Source organism: Vigna unguiculata, chromosome 11 (assembly GCF_004118075.2).
Source record: "Vigna unguiculata cultivar IT97K-499-35 chromosome 11, ASM411807v1, whole genome shotgun sequence".
Classification (NCBI taxonomy): Eukaryota; Viridiplantae; Streptophyta; class Magnoliopsida; order Fabales; family Fabaceae; genus Vigna; species Vigna unguiculata.
The window spans coordinates 33185420-33204917 of NC_040289.1; the positions used below are offsets into that span (position 1 = coordinate 33185420).

Genomic DNA, 19498 nt, shown 5'->3' on the forward strand with positions numbered 1-19498 from the left:
ACAATTTCGCATAATGGATTAGCGGGCTCCTTTTGAGAAAATAAGTAGCAACTATGTGATGCAGAACTTAACACAGACTAAGCTTCAGACAGAACACGATAATGGATTAAGGCCAAGGTTAGGCAAGCAGCTACACAGTTTGAACACAGTAGGCATACAAAGTATGACAATACTAACAACGCAGCAGGTGAAATCAGTAGCACAGGTTAACATCAGAGTGCAGACATTTATGGAAGTATAGAGCAAATAGAAACCAAGACCAATGTGATGGATAAAAAATTTGACCTTTGTTATTATCACCTCTTGTAACATGACCAATAATTGGCTTTGTAAGATATCCTGCAGAAGTTCTTCACATCTCCTTTCATGTGTCTTGAGCATCCATTATATAAAAGCTACATTGTTTTCCTTGCATCAAGACACACCTGAAACAAAGATTAAAGAGAAGATGCAGGTACCCAATTGAACTTGGGTCCTTTCATGTTAGTGGTTTGAGGTGTTCCTTTAGGTACCTATTTGTACTCTCCTTTAGGAACCCCACAATTTTTAAAATAGCAGGAATTTGATGCATGACCAAGTTCAGAACAGTAGAAGCAAATGACAGATGTTGGTTTACTCATATCTAGAAAAGTTCTGGTGCCTAATGGATTAGATTTGCCACTGTAACCTATTCCCTCTTTATTAAGCACACTCCTTTGAGATCCTAACACTGCATCAAGGTTTGATCTTCCCAAAGTGAATTTTGAGAGAGTTTTCATTAGGTAATCTATCTTTTCTAGCTGTCCAGGGCATTTTTCACATTGGGGAGAGCTTGTGTCATCTTTGGACCTAGAGTGTTTCTTAGATTTCTCTAGTTTTTCAAGACTTGTTATCAAATTTTCATTTTCCTCTTCTAGTTGTTTTACTCTACCTTCAAGCCATTTAATTTCTCCTATACGCTTATTATTTGACTTTTGCAATTTTGTGGCTTCCTTATGCAATTCATTAAAAGCATCAAGTAATTCATAATAGTTATTTTCATCATCATTGGAGTTAAAACTACTCACACTGCTCTTGGAAGAGCCTGTTCCAGCCATGAGACAGAGGTTGGTTTCTTCCTCAATGCTTCCGTCAGATTCACTGGATGAGCTAGGGTCACTGTTGTAAGCTTTCCTTTTCTTCTTATGCTTGGTTGCCTCATTTTTCTCATCCAGTTTCTGCTTCATCTTCAGCACTGGACAATCAGCTTTGATGTGTCCTGTCTTACCACACTCATAGCAGGTTTGAGTTCCAGATCTGGTCTGCCTCTTGTTTCCTACATAATTGTTGTTAGTCTTGTTCTTATACTTCAAAAATTTTGAGAACTTTTTCACCATTAAGCTCAAAGCTTCACTGTCAGAGTTTCCATCATTGGAGTCATTTGCAGAATCTGCCTTTTTCTGTTTTACTGCAGATTTCACTGCACTCTTCAAGGCTATAGTGTGCCTCTTTTCTCCATCCTCTTCTTCCTTGAGTCTTCCAAGCTCTAATTCATGTTCCCTCAATTTTCCAAAGAGAGTGGCTATGCTCATGCTAGTGAGGTCTCTAGATTCAAAAATTGCTGTCACTTTGGGCTGCCATGTCCTATTCAAGCTCTTCAAGATTTTGATATTGAGTTCCTCTTTGTCAAAGGTCTTGCCAAGAGCTAGGAGGTGATTTACTATATGTGTAAATCTTTTCTGCACATCACAAATGCTCTCTCCAGCCTTCATTCTGAACATCTCATACTCTTGAATGAGAGTGTTCTTCCTTGCCCTTTTGACTTCATTCGTGCCCTCATGGGTTACTTCCAAAACATCCCACATCTCTTTGGCGGATTCACACACACAGATACCCTGTAAAATTCATCCAAAGTTAGTGTAGAGGATATAATATTTTTGGCTCTAACATCATAGTGTGCCCTCTTATTCTCATCAGGGGTCCATTGTGAGAATTCTTTAGGAAAAGTCTCTCCATCCACTATTTTAATTGGTTTAAAAGGTCCATTTACCACTGCATCCCATACCCCTTTGTCTACTGATTCAAGAAAGATTTTCATTCGAATTTTCCAGAAGGGATAGTTTTCCCCAGCAAACAGAGGGGGCCTGTTAATGGATGCCCCTTCAGCAAAGGTTTGAGATGTATTAGACATAACAGGATCTTTCTAATCGATTAGCGTGCGATTAACCAGCTCTGGTACCAATTGTAAAAATCAGATCTGTCTAATCACCTTAACCACAAAGGGATCTGAATTGATTAATAGGCTTTTACTGGTTTAAGATGAATCTTGGAAAGATCTTTAGGTTTTAAAGCTCAATTAATCAATTACACAGTTCTGGGTTAATGGACTGTTTAAATCAATCAAGAAGGATTAAGAGAGAAGAAGGAATCAAGACACACAATTTATACTGGTTCGATTCAAGGCGAATCTACATCCAGTCTTCTCCTAAGTAACACACTTAGGAGGATTCCACTAAATAGAAAGGATCCAAGAATTACAAGCACACCTATGTAATTCTAACCCCCAAAACCCAAGAACTTGATTCAACAATCAAGAACTCCCCCTAGGAGCAATGCATCCACACAATTGCACCTAGGTCCACACTTCAAACACTGAAGCAACTGTAATCAGAAATACAGTAAACAAAATCAAGAAACGAATACACCTATGCTGTGCAGATTTGACTTGATGCTCCTTGAATCAAGCAAGATCCATCATGGTAGAATCAACCATCAATTCTTCTTGGATCTGTACTTGAGTTATCTTGCAGAATCTTCTGAAACTTGAAACTTTGTGTCTCTCAGATGGCTCTATCTCAGATGAAAACTGCGTGATCTTTCTGATTTTTCCACACCCAAAACAGATTCCAAAACAGCTTTTATACAAAGGTTTTTGCTGTCACTAATTCGATTAGCAATTTACCTAATCGATTATCGTGAGTATATTTTCACTTACTTTGAACATTACTCACAGCTAATCCATTAGTTAAAGAACTAATCATATGCAGAATTACACAGCAGGCCTGAAATACATTTGATAAAGAGAAGCTAATTGCCTAATGCATATCCTAACTGGACCAAGTATGTTTTATCCTAGATCAGTAGACATCATCAAAACTGTTCTTCATTTATGGATGAAAGGCTCCCCCTTCCAACATCTTATATCTTATATAATGTCCAACTTTGTTATTTTTATCCTATATAAGATTTAAACTCATTATTGAAATCAACGTGTTTATAATTTGAAAAACTCGTGACTTGTGAAGTTATGTAGCATGCACGGTTTAACCGCCAACCAACATTTGGTAAAGAAAATATCAAATAATATTTTTTTAATGTAAAATTTGATACATCTTAAACTTTTTAAAAATTCAACTACAAATTGTGTACTTCAAAATATTTGTTACTCATATTAAGCCACCAAAAAATAAAATTCATAGGATTTACTTAATCTATAGTTTTATATTAAATGAAAGTATTTGTATTTCTATTTAACTGCTATTAAATGTAATTCTGACGTTTAATTTTTGTAAAGTTAATTCATTTTTTTACCGATAGAAAGGTAGTACAGTTGAGTTTCTCTTGATGTATAATTTTACATTAATAAATAAATTATATATATGGAGTAGTAACATCCTCTTTAATCACCAAAAAATCTCTTACTTTACTTTCAAATAAAAAGTTTCACAAATAGTAAATCTAACATAAAGTTAGGAAACTGGGGTTATCCTAATTCCTTATAAACTCTGCCACATACAAAAATAAAAAATAATATCTATATATATATATATATATATATATATTACTTAAGCCCCTTATTTTTTATATTAAATATAAAAGTTTTTGTTTGCATAGTTCTACAAATAAAACTTTTGGTTTAAGAATTAGATTAAAAGTAATCTGAAATTCAGATGTACATCAAATTTTAAGGTCCACTTAGGATGGGGGTTGTGGATTTTACGGTATCTGGCAAGCCCAAATTCTAATGTTTACTAAGAAAACATATTATTTAAATTTAAGGCTTTTGCTTCCTACACCTCCATAGTTATTAAGGGAACCTATACAATAAGAGGAAAAGATCCAATTTATTGTACCACACCATGATTTTCGATATTTGCAATCGTGGTCGTCTTGAAGAGGAAGAGGAAGAATGCTGCAGGAGGAAAAGAAAAGAAGAAAGAAAATGCGAAAAAAAATTTATTCTGAAAAACTTTTTTGAACTTCTATTATATAGGGTTTTCGAAAACATTCCAGAACGTTTATTTCAAAAATCCCATTCTAAAATATTTATTCCATAATATATTTCATGCATTCTGAAAATTCTATTTCAAAAATCGTATTTTGAATTTTTTTTTCTAAAAACTATTTCAAAAATTTCATTATGGAAATATTACTCTGAAAATTTCAGCAAAAAAGTTTGTTTTAGAAAATTTCTAACTTGGATATCACTTTTTCAAAGGATAAAATGGTCATTTTATAAAATATAAGGGAGTGCATGAAGAAATTGTGGGAGTGCAAGAAATATAAGCCTCAATTAGAAATAAATGGATCTTCTACTATACAACACAACTATGAAAATATAATGAAAAAAATTAATTGTAAAAATATTTTATCATCATTTATTTGGATCAACAATATAACAGCAAAATAAAGAAAATAGTATAGAGGTATTTAATGAAAAGAGATAAAAATAACAGTGATTAAAGAATAAAAAAATTATTTTTTTATTAAAAATCATATGGAAAAAGTAATATTTTATATACTAGCTGACCTTTTTATTTTTATTTAATATTTAAAATAGAACTTTCAATTTATATTTCAATTCCTAACAATTTTATATTCTAAAGAAAAATAGTGAGATGATGGACTGTTTTGTTAAGGAGGGTACTGTGATTGAATGGCCGTATAGCTCTCCCCCTTAAGGTAAAGGTTATTTAGCTTATGTCAAGGATATTCTTTTTTTCTTTGTTGTAATTAATCAATTTATTCTTTTAATAAAATAAAGTTTAATAATTTTATTTAATTTTTCGCTTATTATATCACATTGTATAGGATTTTTATAAAATTATTAATATTATCTTAAATTTTAAAATTTACAAATCAATTTTTAAAATATGAAAAAATATAAGTGTTATAACATTAGATATTATTAATATAGATTATCCTGTTCTACCATTTAATGTTGGGCTTTTGCGATAAAATTTTTTCTCTAAATTAATAAATGAGGCTAGAAAGAAAATTTTTAAACTTTTATTTAACCAAAAAAAGAAAGCTTTCTTGAAATAATTGGAGTTCCATAAGAAAAGAAGGATCGTGATGGTTGAAATTGAAAGAAGAAGTAGAGAGGATCAGAAGAGAGTGTGAAGCTGTGGAAGAGATGGCACTCGTAACAACAGAGCCAACCATAAACGAGGGGCCTCTGTTCGCCGAGGTTGACATGGCTTCGGATTTCAACGCCCTCACTGTTCGAGCCACCGTTATTCAAGCTTCCACCATCTTCTACGACACTCCAGCTACTCTAGGTCCTTCTACTCTTCCCTTTTCATCGATTACCCTTTTTTCCTTTCTTCTCAAATTTCCCTTCTTTTCGTGTTTCTGTGTTTAAAGCGCCATCTGGGTCCTCCATTATCTAGTTTGTTGGACAATTAAATTGATTAGTGATTTCTGTGTGCAGATAAGGCAGAGAGGTTGTTGGGTGAAGCCGCAGGGCATGGGTCCCAGCTTGTGGTGTTTCCGGAGGCGTTTGTTGGAGGGTACCCTCGTGGTTCCGATTTTGGTGTTTCTATTGGAAATCGCACGGCCAAGGGAAGAGAAGAGTTTCGCAAGTATCATTCTGCAGCCATTGATGTGCCTGGTAAGGCTTAAGATCAAATACTCATTGCAGGTTCAGTTGCTTACTTTGTTTATGTTGAAACTAATTACCATAAAACAGATAGGCAAAAAAAAAAATTATTTGCATTCACTTTGGACACCTGAATCAAGTTGAAGCTCCAAGACATGATACTTTAGATAAATAATCACATTTTGTTTCCAGGTTTAAGAATTGATCCTGAGAGAAAAAAAAAATAAAAATCCAATGATTAGCATATTTATGTTCAAATTGTATTTATCTGATCGTTTGATGTTGCTGTGTCTGTAACTGACATCTGATTACTGTTAGATTTAGGCCTTCTTGTTTGTATCTTTTCTTTCTCACGGCAGAGAAAATGAAACTAGTAAAATGCTTAGTTTTTTTAATCTCTTTCTAATGTACATGGGGGCATGGATCATAAACTTCAGCCGAAATTAATTACTAATTTACTATTCTTAGTGCAAATATAATAGGTTCAACAAGTAAAACATGAATAAGTGAATTAGGATTTAGGATTTATTTGTTATTTTAGAGTCTAATTTTCTGCTTTTGTTATTTTTCTTTTGTATGTATATATGCAAAGTTTTAATATAATTTTGTATTGAAGGTAAGATCTTAGTTCCGTATTAAACTTTTAAAGGTAACAATTGATTGCGCTAATGTAAGGAATTTTTTTTTAATCTTTATTTAACTTCTACCGAACATAGAGTCGTCAAGGTGTGCTAAAGTCATTTATTCAACCCTGCTAACGGATTTGAGTTAAATTATACTAGAAAAATTACAATTTTTGGTGTGAACCCAAATCGAATCCGGTTCAATCAAGTTGAACCCATAGTGAGTTAGACTAACTCACCAACCCATGATAATAAAAAAAGAGCTAAAAAAACGATTTGATAGCATTTTTGGTTCCTATATTTGTAACAATAATTTAAATTTTTCTCTTTATTTATTTATTTATTTAGTTAATGTGGTGGTTCCTATATTTTCTTTAAAAAAACTCAATGTGATCCTTCTATGATAATATGATTCGTCTTATTTCGCCCTTGGGATTGAACAATAAACTTGGATTGAACAAAACACTTGAAAAATAATGGTGATTGTAATCATTTTCTAAATGAAGCTATCAAACGACGTCGAGTTTTTTAAAATATAGGAACCAAGTTGAATGAAAAATTGACAAAAGAAAAACATTGAATCGTCAAATATAGGGACAAAAATCTTATTAAGTTACTAAAAACACCCTAACCTAGCCCAATACAATTAAAAACAATGGGGTGACGAAATATACACTCTCACTGTACCGATAGTCTCGAGCTCTCCTTCTCCTTCACTTTTTTTCTCTCAAAATCAAAATCTCCCAATTAGCATGCTCTTTTAAATTTAAGATCTATTTGCCTATTTGAGTTTTTGATTTTAAGATAAATATTTTGGATTGTTTTTTGAGATTATTTAAATTTTATTTGGATGTTATTGGAATTATCATTTAGTATTTGTGTTTGTTATGCATATTAATGATATTTAGAATTGTCATTTACACGTATTGTTCCTTACAATGAAATTTGCTGGTATTGCTTTTACTGTATTCTCTTTCTTTGTCGGTTATTAGATTTTGTTTCTGTCATTAAATTATATAAACACTTATGCATTATTTGATAACTTTCTTCTCAAGATTGTTATGATGAATTTCCAATTAACTAATTGATGAATTATTATCTTCAATATTACTGACAGAGGACCATAATTTTTTAAACGGTTGTTTAAACCTAAGAACTGAAAAAAAAAAAAAAAGGATTAAATATGTTTTTGGTCTCATAACTATAAGTTAAAATTGGAATTAGTCTCTCCTCAAAACTTTCGCCTATTTTAGTCCATCAACTCTAAAACTTCGTGAATTCAGCCCTTTTAATCAAATGTTGTTAAGTTGATTTGATGTTTTAAATAAAATACATTTGAAACGTTAAATAAACTTAATAAAAGTTTATTAAAAGGATTAAATCTATGTAGTTCTAACGTTGGGAAATTAAATTGGGTTACAGTTTTGAAAAGGAACTAATTTCAATTTTTACTGAAATTTAAGGGACTAAAAACATATTTAACCTAAAAAAGAAATACTAATGAAAAGAGGATTTTATTTTTGATCTACTAGGAGTTTTCCCTGGCCTACTAGGATAGCTGGTCCACATCTTGGAGCAACCTCCCAAGGTTCTCATCATGATTCGTGAGTGAAACCTCTTTCTTCCACTTGAATTTCTAATAAGCTCATATAAGTACAATGAAGGACATATTGAACGGCAGATTGTCAGTTGAGAAACATATAAGTGAAGAAAATTCTCAAACTTAATGCCTCAAGGATCTTTTATTGAGTATGGTGTCAAACACACTTGTATGGTTGGTTCATAGTACATCGGTGAAGATTTCTCGTTGTTTTTCCCATTAGATTCCCAATAAATGGTATTAAATTAATGGAGGATACTTAAAAAGGGAAAATTGTTAATTGAAAAACATACAAGATTTTGGGTTAAGTTGGTGCCAATCACATTTGTATGGCTGGCTAATGGTCCTTTAGTGAAGATCTCGTTTTGCTTCTCCCCTTGGATTACCAATAATTTCAAATATTATAAAACCATGTCCTTTCAAATCTTTTAAATTGATATATACAACTCCATTAAAATTCATACTACAAAATCTTAGTCATAAAAGTCTTAACAAAAATTATAAGTAGTAACATTCTTCAACATACCCAAGTCCCTGAAGTTATTAGCAAATGTTGTATTGTTGTAGGTCCTGAAATTATTACTCATTGATTTTTGTTAGGACTGAGCGTTTACAAGCGTCACAATTCGATTGTGACCCGACCCACTTGACCTCTATCACGGGACAATTGATGTCACCTACAACAATTTTAAATGATAATATTTCAAAAAATCAAGTCCCTGGAATATTACTCATTGATTTTTAAACATCCGAGTTAGTCTTTCCATTAACAAATGTTGTATTGTTGCAGGTCCTGAAGTTGATAGATTAGCAACAATGGCAGGGAAGTATAAAGTCCATTTAGTGATGGGTGTGATAGAGAGGGATGGCTACACACTTTATTGCAGCGTTCTATTCTTTGATTCTCAAGGTCATTACCTGGGAAAGCACAGGAAAATCATGCCAACCGCATTGGAGCGGATTATCTGGGGATTTGGGGATGGATCAACCATTCCAGTGTTTGAAACTCCCATTGGAAAGATAGGTGCTGCCATTTGTTGGGAAAACAGAATGCCACTATTAAGGACAGCAATGTATGCCAAAGGTTAGAGTTCTTTATTTTAGTTTTTTTATCTTCTTGTTACACTTAGTCTTGAAGCATTAGAGAAGAGCATTTAAAGGTGCTTTTTCGTGTATTGGGGCTGATTTTTTACAAGTATAATGTGCTATCATGTTTTTGAGTTTCACACAGACAATCAGTGTAAAAGTTTTTTACGCTATTATCTAAGCAGAAATTATTTTTGCTAGCATATTTAACATAGTTACTATGAAAATTAACAAATTTACATTGACGATTTGTTATCAGATGATACAGTGAAAGACTTTTACACTGTAAGCATATGTATTTTTTGTTCTTATCCTTTTGCCAAGTCTATGAGGATTTGTCAATGTAAAGATGACTGTCAACCGATTAAAAGTAGAGAAAATAATCGATCCACTGATAGTGTAAAGAATCTTTACTCTGTCATCCAATAACAAATTATGTATGATAAGTTTGCTGACTATTACACTAATTAGCTTAAAAACATACAGAGATTTTTTATTGGCTAACATAGTCAAAGTTTTAACACTATGATTGCATAGAAATTAAGCTTTAAAAAGTATGACTTTTAGAGTATCTTTTGCAACAGTGAATAATTTTAATCACGACAATTCATGATTAGATGTCACTTGTATACTATCAAGACATTCTAATTAGAATCTTCATGCAATAGGTGTAGAGATATACTGTGCTCCAACAGCTGATGCCAGGGATGTGTGGCAAGCATCAATGACCCACATTGCACTTGAAGGTGGATGTTTTGTTTTATCAGCAAACCAGTTCTGTAGGAGAAGGGACTACCCTCCTCCTCCAGAGTATGTTTTTGCTGGCACAGAAGAGGACCTGACACCTGATTCTGTTGTATGTGCTGGTGGTAGTGTCATTATTTCACCATCAGGGGCTGTTCTGGCTGGACCAAATTATGATGGGGAGGCACTAATCTCAGCAGACCTTGGTATGTTATGTTTACTCTTGCTGCTTCCATTGTCTTACAATGCTCAGAAGAGTGTTACTTTCTTTGATGATGTTTTTGTTGGGGACCAAGGGTTTTTTAAAGGTATGTACCAAAAGAAATCAGCAAAGGGATACCCTATAACTCTATAACAATGTCTATAGATAGATAGTTAGAAAGGGTAAGATAATTAGAAAAGATGGTAGTTAGGCAATATATAAATAACAATGTCTATAAGTCTATAACAATTGCAAAGGGATACCCTATTTTGTTTACTTATTTTACCTCTTTCAACTACTATAAATCTAACAGAATGTCTCTTTCCCCTGGTATAAGTAAAGGGTTTGAGGTATTAGGTGGGCAGTGAGATTGATTTGTAACTAACTGATAAGGGACTCTCCCTTGGAACAGTTATTACTTTGAATAACTTCTTCAATCTTCCATAGTATTTCACTTTTTTCCCTCAAACTCTTCATTCTGGAACTTGCTGAGGTTGTTTTTGATTGGTTAAGATAGTCTTTGTTTGATCACTTTCTTTGTCTTTGGTTATTGAAAGATATTAACACTGTGATTCTTGAAAATTTTGCACAGATCTTGGAGAAATAGCGAGAGCTAAGTTTGATTTTGATGTGGTTGGACACTATTCAAGACCAGAAGTGCTTAGCTTGACTGTAAAGGACCATCCAACGAACCCAGTCACTTTTACATCAGCATCAAAAAAAATTGAGGACAACACCAAGTAGTGTCTTTCTTTCATGTTCAGCAACTTCTGAACCTGACCCCTTTGTACTTTAACATTTGTGTTTCATATATATGGAAGTTGTTTGGGCTTTTTCTTGTACAGTAAGCTCTTGCATTTTGATTGGGTTTATATGACCTCATCAAAAGGAACTCATTTGCTATTTTTACATAAATTCAGACACCAAAATAAGGGTTTTCATAATTCAGCTTTTTAAAGGAAAAACTGAACTGAATTTTAAACAATTGTGTTCAAACAGAACCTTTGCTCGAACCAAAAAGTTTTTATAAAAATAGTTTGGTCCAAATTAGTTTTATACTTGATATTTAATGAGTTCTTTCTCTATTAATTTGGCAGAACAGAAGCATGTTACTTAACAGATTCCCTTGAGTGCCTACGATTCTTTGATCCACATAAAGTTTACCATGTGGTGATAAATCAACATGTATACTTTCAAGAAATAGTAGCTCAATTAATATGAACAGCAGAAGGTGCTAGGAACCCATTAATATTGGAAACGTTTGTTTTGGAAAAGTTAAAGCCGTTGTTGTCAAATAATATCCTTCATGGCCCACCACACGATGGTTGATTCAAAGTTCCAAACAGAGGCAACACAGGGTACAGAATTCAAATATTTGAATTGTTGGAGTTGGAAGTATCCAATGATAATGTTATCCGTCACGCTGTCACGGCCAGTACTGTTTCATTTAAATCACAACTACGCATCTCTCTAACGTATAATTGTGTCCCCAGAATAGTTTTTAGCAGCAGACTCTTTGTTCTTATCTCATTTGTTTTAATGTCAAGCCGAAAAGCCTCCATTATTTCCTTTTGGAACTATGAGGAAAATTAAATTCCATCTGTGACAATGACATTGTTTGCCAGCAATTTTCGTCCTGGTGGATTATTAACAACTTGTTCAAATTAGATTCTTTCTTTTCTTTTATAGATATGTCGGCTGAATATTCAAATAGGAATATTTACTTGCACATCAAATGCCAGTAAAGCTAGTAATAACTAGCACAAAACTGCAGTATGCGACTCTATTCAGTATGTACATTTTTTTCTTGCTCTGGCTTTAACAATTACCACACATAACAATGATATAAGAGCCTTGAACATGTTTAACTCATCAAAGACAGCATTTACAGTTTAGAACAGATATAGTAGAAGCTATCTGTGATAATAAGTTACTCACTACCACTATCAAAATTCTCAACATCAAGACTTTTTTTCTCCTGCAGTTTCTTGCTTCAAATTGTCATCCTCCAGGGCAAGAGCTTTTTCCCCAGCTTCTCCACCAGCACACTGCAAAGTTAATAGTCTACCATTTATCTTATCAGAATTAGCACATGAGATAGAGTCTTGGAGCCCCTTAATTGACCTTTTGCTTTGAGTTTCATCAGTATCATCTTGTATCCGAGCTTGTGAGAGAAATTCAATCGACCTATCAGGATCAAAATGATCAGAAACTTCCTTAATATTTATGGAAAAATCTCTCTTCCTACCACTTGAAGTTCCCTTGTTGAAGCAAATACTTCCCCACTGAATTTTCTCAGAGAAAGACTTTCTCCCTATACTTTCTTTATCCATTGAAAATCTCTTTTCTTGACCATCATTTTCACTCGCAAAACTCCACTTGTAGCCTTTGCTGATATCATCCATGTTCAACTCAATTGAATGGAGATCACTGTCATCAGAGTCATCATCTCTTCCTTGTCCTACATCGTTTTCAACATCTGAATCATCCTCTTTCTCTGCATTCTGGAATCCCCTACAGACATTGTTGAAATAAGACTCAAGATCCTTGATATTTTTACATTCTGGAGAAACATCCTCGTTTTGTCCATCTTTAGTCCTCACATAGTCCTCAAGCTCATTCCTCAGCTTTTCCAAGAAAGCATTCTTCTCCTCAAACTGATACTTAGCCTCTGAAAGCTTCATCTGGACTCTCTCTTCGCGTAAGAGATCAGCTAACTGAAGCATTTCCCTTTCCTTCTCCACCTCCTCGCGAACTTTAGCCGATTCTCTTTTCAGTTCCTCCACCTGTGCTCTATCTTCCCCAATGCCTCTAGCTAGTTCATCACAAATTTGCTCCAGAATCTCCTTTGCACGCTTCTCCCTTTCAAGCTCTTTCGATGTTTTCAAATGGGAAGCTTTTACACTGGCCATCTCTTTGGCAATCTTCTTGTTCAACCGTTCAGTTTGCCTTCTCAACTTCTTCTCCACCGCAAGCTCTTCTGCCACATGTTTTATGGCCTCATGAACCCTTTCTCGTTCTCTTCTTTTCCAGACAGCCTTTTCTTCTCCGAAATGCTTCATGACATACTCCATATCGTTCTGGTTTGAACGCTGTTCTTGGATCAGTTGATCAACTTGGTGGCACACTCGATCAAGCTCACTCCCCAGAGCCAATACAAGAGGCATGCTTGATGCTTGCTGCTCTCTAAGGCACATTTGATTTAACACTTTCAGAAGCTTCTTCGATGTAGATAATCCGCTTCTAGCTTCCTTCAGACGGTTCTTAACACCACCGCTGCATTTGCCACGATTCTTCTCGCTTCTTAACTGATTTTCCACCTCCTGCGTTTCAACTTCTCAACATAGTTCAGTTTCATCCTTCCCACCGAACAGAAGCAAAAGAACAAAACACCATTATGTGCAACAAAATTATAAATCATTGAAGTACCCAGATCTATATCTAAAGTTTCTTGTCGTTACTGTTTCAATTGAAATGCAAATATGAAATCTCTAATCTAGATACAGGAAACCATGTAAAGGTTCAAAGTGAATAATAACAGTCTAATCTTTAAACCAGTGATTTCCAAATTAGGAGCAGTAAATTCATCGTTGTAACTTGAAAGTTCCGACAATTCACTAAATTTAAGACAGAGTCCTTGTAAACAAATTAAAAGACATCATGGGCACAACTTGTATTGATAAGAGGCTTGGGAGAATCACACCAAAAGCTAGTGAGAAAATCCAAGTCCTTATGAACCCCACACCTCACCACATCCCCACATACCAATTGATAAGAATGAACTACACAACAAAAAGTCCCACGTCTAGGAGAGCCCAAAGCCTAATAAACCCCACACTAAAATCCCACACTTCCAATATAGGACTCTAGTCTCATGTCTTGTCTTGCAATTGAATCCTAACATAATCTACCTATGTGGTCCATTAGATAAACCCCCCCAATTAAAATAATAAATAAAAACAACCGGAAGAACTTCTTGAAAACGATGACCAACCACTTATGCTTACCAAATTTCCAACTAGTCAGATAAATTCACTCTTTACCTCAATTAAATTAGCATTGCTATGAGCATCCAGAGCATCCAAATAGTAATCACCCGACAGAAGCTGATGAGAAAACCCCGACACTCTTCTTCTGCAGCTATCCCCTTCAAGACCCTTCATCCTCTGCACGAACAAAGACAACCCAAAAATCACGCCACACCCAATGAACCAACATAACGAAAAAACAGAACTTTAACACGAAATTACCTCAGAGGCAGGACTGTGCGATGGATCTGACATCTGTGACCGCAAAAAGCCCGATCTGGACAACCCGGAACTTTTCTCTCTGCCTCTACCCTTCTCCTTGCAGCCTCTGATTTGATCAACCTCGAACTCCTTCTTGACCCTGGAAGGAGGCAAATCATTGATCTCCCAGAGTGTAGCAGCGAGTTTCCTGGCTGACACAGAAAGCTCTCTGTCCTTGGAGGAGGGTAACATGGAGGCAGAAGAATGCAAAGGCTTGGTGTGGTGTGTAGGAAGAGAAGGAGAAGTTGTTTTAGTCTTCCACATGGGAACTGGGGTGCTGGACCCTCCTTTCTTCCCAACCAAAATGGCCCTCTTGAAACGGTATCTTCTGACAAGAGATGAGGAAGAGGAGGAAGAACAACCTCGTTTCCTAGTCTTGCTGTGGTTCTGTGTGAGACCTTCTCTGAGGTTGAGGTTGTTGTTGGTGTTATGACACGAGGGCATGGTGATGAGAATTGTGTGAAGGAGTTTGAGGTACCCGATAATCCCGGGTGTGCCAGATTCACATGAGGATTCGGACACGGGATAAGGGCATGGCATGCAGTATGTGAAGAGTGAGAGAGTGTGTGTGTGTATGTATGTGTGTGCTGAGTGCACAAAGTCCCTTCCTTGAAGCTAGGTGCCAGTTGTGGTCAGCATCATCATCTTCTCTCTTTTTTCAATGCTAAAATAGACATGAGACTATTCGGCCTTGAATTTAGCAAAGTGGGTCATCAAAGATCTTCTTTCTTTCTCCTTGTGCTTGTGCTTATGCTTATTCACCTTCTTCTTCCACTCCTATTATTTTGAACGGCTAAAGGAGGTTGATGAGCAGGGAAAGTAGGAACATGTCAAAAAATGGAAAGATACGGTTTTTGATGGAAAAGAAACTAAACAAACCGAAGAAGAAGCTTTAAGTTGAGTTTGGTGAGAGAGAAATTGAGTGTGTGAGAGGGAAAGAAAAAGGTGAGGGAAATCCTGTGAGAGGGAAGGGCGCACACAGTCTATTGGTCATTGGAAAACCCACTTAAAAAGAAGAGACAACGTGGCACACACGTGACCTGCATGTGCTTTCAATCAGGAACGTGCATGTGTTGTGTTTGTGTTACATAAAACTTCTAGGTTCAAGGAAACCTCCATGCCTCCAACACTATCTCCTATAATATATATATATATTTTTATTATTATGATTATTGTTATCATTTAATATTTCAATTCATTGTCCTGATTTATGGCTTCATTCTCTGCACTGCTTTCATTCATTTCCTCACCTTCTTATTCTGTAATTCTATAATATTATACACTCTGCATTTAGCACTTAAACCCTGATCACACCTGGAATGTTCCTTAAATCTGTCCATCATTGCACACTTTTTCACGGTATCATCCATCTTTTCTTTAATTATATTATTATTTTAATTTTAAAATTCTAGTTTAAAGCTACACTCTTTTATCAAATTTAAAAGAAATTAGTTTCAATGATAATATAATATCACTGTTGGGTTTTTAGTTTTTAGAAAGTTTAAATCTTTATTTAACAAATTATAGCCCTAGTATTATATTTTTGTGAAGAATTTAAGATTTTAAGAAAGTTTAGATCTTTATTTAAAAAATAATACTTTTAAGAATTAATGTGATAAGATTATATATTTTAAAAAAATTTAATGTGATGGATTAGTGTATTTTAAACATTTTTTCTTTTCCATTTATCATGTGGAATATATCTTATCTTATGATTGATTGAATATATATTTTGTTGAATAAAAAGAATATGCTGTCCAAGAATATTTTTTTCTCTTCCTTCCTGTGCATCAGTCCTTGGAGTTACAAACTTATTGTAATTGGACCAATCCCAATAATTTTCTTGATATGATTGAGAGATGATTAATGGTAAGATAAAGTTTAATTATTGTCACATCTCAGCATGTGGAGAGTCTAGTAGTATATTGATGCATTGAATGCTAAATCATTAGCAGTCATACCACTGATTTATTGTTTTCTTAATTTGAGGAATGGAAACATTAATCAACAAATGGAGATAACCCTAACATTACAACCAGATTAAGACAAATTAGGATGAAAAAAAAGATTGAGATATATGCACAATTAAAAATAAATAAAAAATGCATTCATCCTTATATATGTAAAATGTTATCCAGGACTTTATTTAACTAATCTAGTTTATATGAGTCATACTTTCATGCATATTCTTAATTTTTCCCTTCATAAGTTTTGTGTGTTTTTAATCTGACACACTCTTAGTTCTTAACTCTTACAACTATAATACATCTTTATTTGTTTTTATCTTAAATAATTTTAGTTATATATATATATATATATATATATATATATATATATATATATATATATATATATAAATAAGTCGTTTTTATTTTACGAATTAATAAAAGTACTAAAATTAGGTATAGTACAGATTAAATATTAGTACAATAGTAAATAAGAATGTGTCATGTATCCTCATTTCATTTTTTATTTTCTTTTCTTTTTATTTCCTAGGATTAAGAGTTTTGAGATTGTTCTCATTTGTTATCGATGGATTTATATCAAAGGATTAAACCCAATGTATGTAAAAGAATTGAGATCACTTAAATTTAAAAGTGTTTTTTTTATAATGTGATTAATTTTTTCATTTTTATTTAATGTGAATTTATATTTAAATTATAATAATCTCTTTCGATTTACATTGGTATAATTCTCAAACAAAAAGCTGAGGTCTTTATGAGAAAAGTTTTATGAGAAAACACAATGATAATGAGATTTAAACTTAACCTACATAAATACTTTAACATCACTCTGGATAAAAACTTACAATAAATTTATGAAGTTTTTTAACCTGTTTAACTTTTTTTATTTTTATTCACACTTAAACTTTTAATATTATAAAATAAAAAATATAAACACCTACTTATACAAAAACATTGTTCATAGAAATCACTTACATCTTTAATTTTCAATACAAAAATGTATTTTCTATATCAATAAATGGTTACAAAATTCATTCAATATATATCCACTTAAACAAAAAAACGTGACATTCATATTACGTATCCTTCTACAATTAATAAAGAAAATAAAAATAAACTCTTAAACTGATAACAAAAAATGACAAAAAAACCTAAATAGGTGGTTGGATAGAATCACTTTATTAATTAAAAAAATAAAATAAATATAAAAAAACATATTTTATTACAAGAATATTAACCAATAAAAAGAATTAAATATAAACTTAAAGTTTTTTCGACTCCGAACAGGACAAAAAATATTATAAACTTAAAATTGATTATATGGTCAATAACATTTATTTTATTGATCGTCTTAGAGCATATAAAACTTTTCAAGACATTATTTTTATTCGCTCAATCATTATTGCAATTAATTAAGAAATAAAAATTGAAGAATGAAAATTTATCGGTAAAGAGAATAAGAAGAAGCAGAATTAGGCGAAAAGAAAAAAAAGAAGTACGGAGTAATAATTGAAGTAGGTGTCTAATCCCACACCACTGCCACCTTCTGCATCTTAAAACTCAATCAATCATCTCAACAAGTCACCGGCTAACGCATTCTTTTTCGATGTGGGCTCCAACAAACAAACGCTTCAACTCCAACTTCCCTTTCACAAAACAACACTCTATCCTCTCTTCTTCTAACATAACATACACTGTGCTTTCATTTCGACATTTTCACGGAATACTCATTAACTCGGTTCAGAGTCCAAAGTCTCAGTCAGTAGTAGAAACAGTTATGAAGAAATTTGAAATGGGTGTTTGGAGTTGGTGAAGACATTATTAATGGTTGAAGAAAGTGATTGGGTAGCATCTTAATGTGAAGATTGCCGACAAGAGACGGTAGTTAGATGAAGCGATTGATGAATCAAGAAATTGGTCCAATCGCTTCTTCAATTGCAAAATCAATGAACTCTTTCTCTCTGTCTGTTCCTACAAGACACCACTCACCGCAGACGGAGAAAAAAAAATATTCAACGTACTTTTCCTCAATGCAACTGCCAAACGCTACCACCATTCAACTCCCAACTCTCATTAGCTACTGAACAATTTCTGCCACACCTTTCTCGTCCATTTTTATTTCTAAAAAAATACCTAATATTATATATATATATATATATATATATATATATATAATATCCATTTATGTTATTTTAATTAATAGAATTAATTATTTTAATTTTTAATAATAAAATGATAAAATAAATAACATTAATTATTTCTTAACTAATGATTCTTTAAGACATGGGTTAACATTCTCATCTCAACTTCGTTAAATAACATCAATCATCTTTTATTTGATATATTATTCACTTTAAAATATGTGTTTTATTATAATTTTGCTTTTAAAAAACACTTTGAACGGAGGAATAAGTATCTTGATCTTTATTTTTAAACTATATATGAATATTAGAGTAAAGATATATAGGATAAATATATTTTTGATCCCTTAATTTTTTGTGAAAATTGAAATTAGTCTCCCATTGAAACTTTGGCTCAATTAAGTCTCTGAACTTTATAACTACGTGAATTTAAAGTCTTTCTACCTAAATTGTGCAGTTCAAACGCGTTTTTTAATTAATATTGAACCAACCATAAATATATCTAATGTTAACGACTCACATGTTATAATGAAATTTATTTAAAACATCAAATCAACTTAAAAAAAATATCGATAAAAATTGGTACAAATTAGACCAAAAGTTTTGAGAGAAATCTAATTTCAATCTTCATATTTAATCCATATATATTTTAAAAAAATTTATTTGAAGTCCTATTAAGATAAAATAAACAAAAATTTACTTTTTAAATAAAAATTGTTGGACGTTTTCATTTCAAAATATAATTTCCTTGAATGACTTAATCATAGTCGTAATTTAAAAAAAAAAAATTGAAGTTAATGAAAACTGCACTATTTTAATATTTGTTTTTTCATCCGATTTTTGAAAAAAAAAATCAACAAATAAGTTGTAAATAGACAGAATATGTTGAAAGAAGAGTTATATATTGAAAATGTAAACACTGTGTAACTTCTCCTACACCCTTTAATAATTTTTATTTTGTATATAGGTAAATATATTAATTTAGCTGTTGAATTTGTTATATCAATCTC

At 32.8% G+C, this 19498-nt stretch overlaps 2 protein-coding genes across 2 annotated transcripts; one reads left to right on the forward strand and one right to left on the reverse strand.

Annotated features, from left to right (window-relative positions):
* Positions 1-5265: 5265 nt before the first annotated feature.
* LOC114168387 (bifunctional nitrilase/nitrile hydratase NIT4A) lies at positions 5266-11038 on the forward strand. The gene is made up of 5 exons (XM_028053176.1): positions 5266-5519; positions 5672-5851; positions 8853-9146; positions 9817-10098; positions 10687-11038. The coding sequence occupies exons 1-5, from the start codon at positions 5375-5377 to the stop codon at positions 10836-10838; spliced, it is 1053 nt and encodes a 350-aa protein (XP_027908977.1). The 5' UTR covers positions 5266-5374; the 3' UTR covers positions 10839-11038.
* A 759-nt stretch (positions 11039-11797) lies between these two features.
* On the reverse strand, positions 11798-15409 carry LOC114168385 (uncharacterized protein At5g41620). The gene is made up of 3 exons (XM_028053175.1): positions 14345-15409; positions 14138-14260; positions 11798-13417 (listed from the first exon to the last, which is right to left on the reverse strand). The coding sequence occupies exons 1-3, from the start codon at positions 14921-14923 to the stop codon at positions 12056-12058; spliced, it is 2064 nt and encodes a 687-aa protein (XP_027908976.1). The 5' UTR covers positions 14924-15409; the 3' UTR covers positions 11798-12055.
* Between the last annotated feature and the right edge of the window lie 4089 nt (positions 15410-19498).

What these genes read in the sequence shown, in the direction of transcription:
- LOC114168387 (XM_028053176.1), top strand. Translation starts at nt 5,375, where the DNA reads ATGGCACTCGTAACAACAGAGCCAACCATAAACGAGGGGCCTCTGTTC. An exon ending in CGACACTCCAGCTACTCTAG is followed by an intron (nt 5,520 to 5,671) that starts GTCCTTCTACTC and finishes TTCTGTGTGCAG; the next exon opens with ATAAGGCAGAGAGGTTGTTG. An exon ending in TGCAGCCATTGATGTGCCTG is followed by an intron (nt 5,852 to 8,852) that starts GTAAGGCTTAAG and finishes GTATTGTTGCAG; the next exon opens with GTCCTGAAGTTGATAGATTA.
- LOC114168385 (XM_028053175.1), bottom strand. Translation starts at nt 14,923, where the DNA reads ATGCCATGCCCTTATCCCGTGTCCGAATCCTCATGTGAATCTGGCACA. An exon ending in CGCACAGTCCTGCCTCTGAG is followed by an intron (nt 14,261 to 14,344) that starts GTAATTTCGTGT and finishes TTGTTCGTGCAG; the next exon opens with AGGATGAAGGGTCTTGAAGG. An exon ending in GCAATGCTAATTTAATTGAG is followed by an intron (nt 13,418 to 14,137) that starts GTAAAGAGTGAA and finishes GTTGAAACGCAG; the next exon opens with GAGGTGGAAAATCAGTTAAG.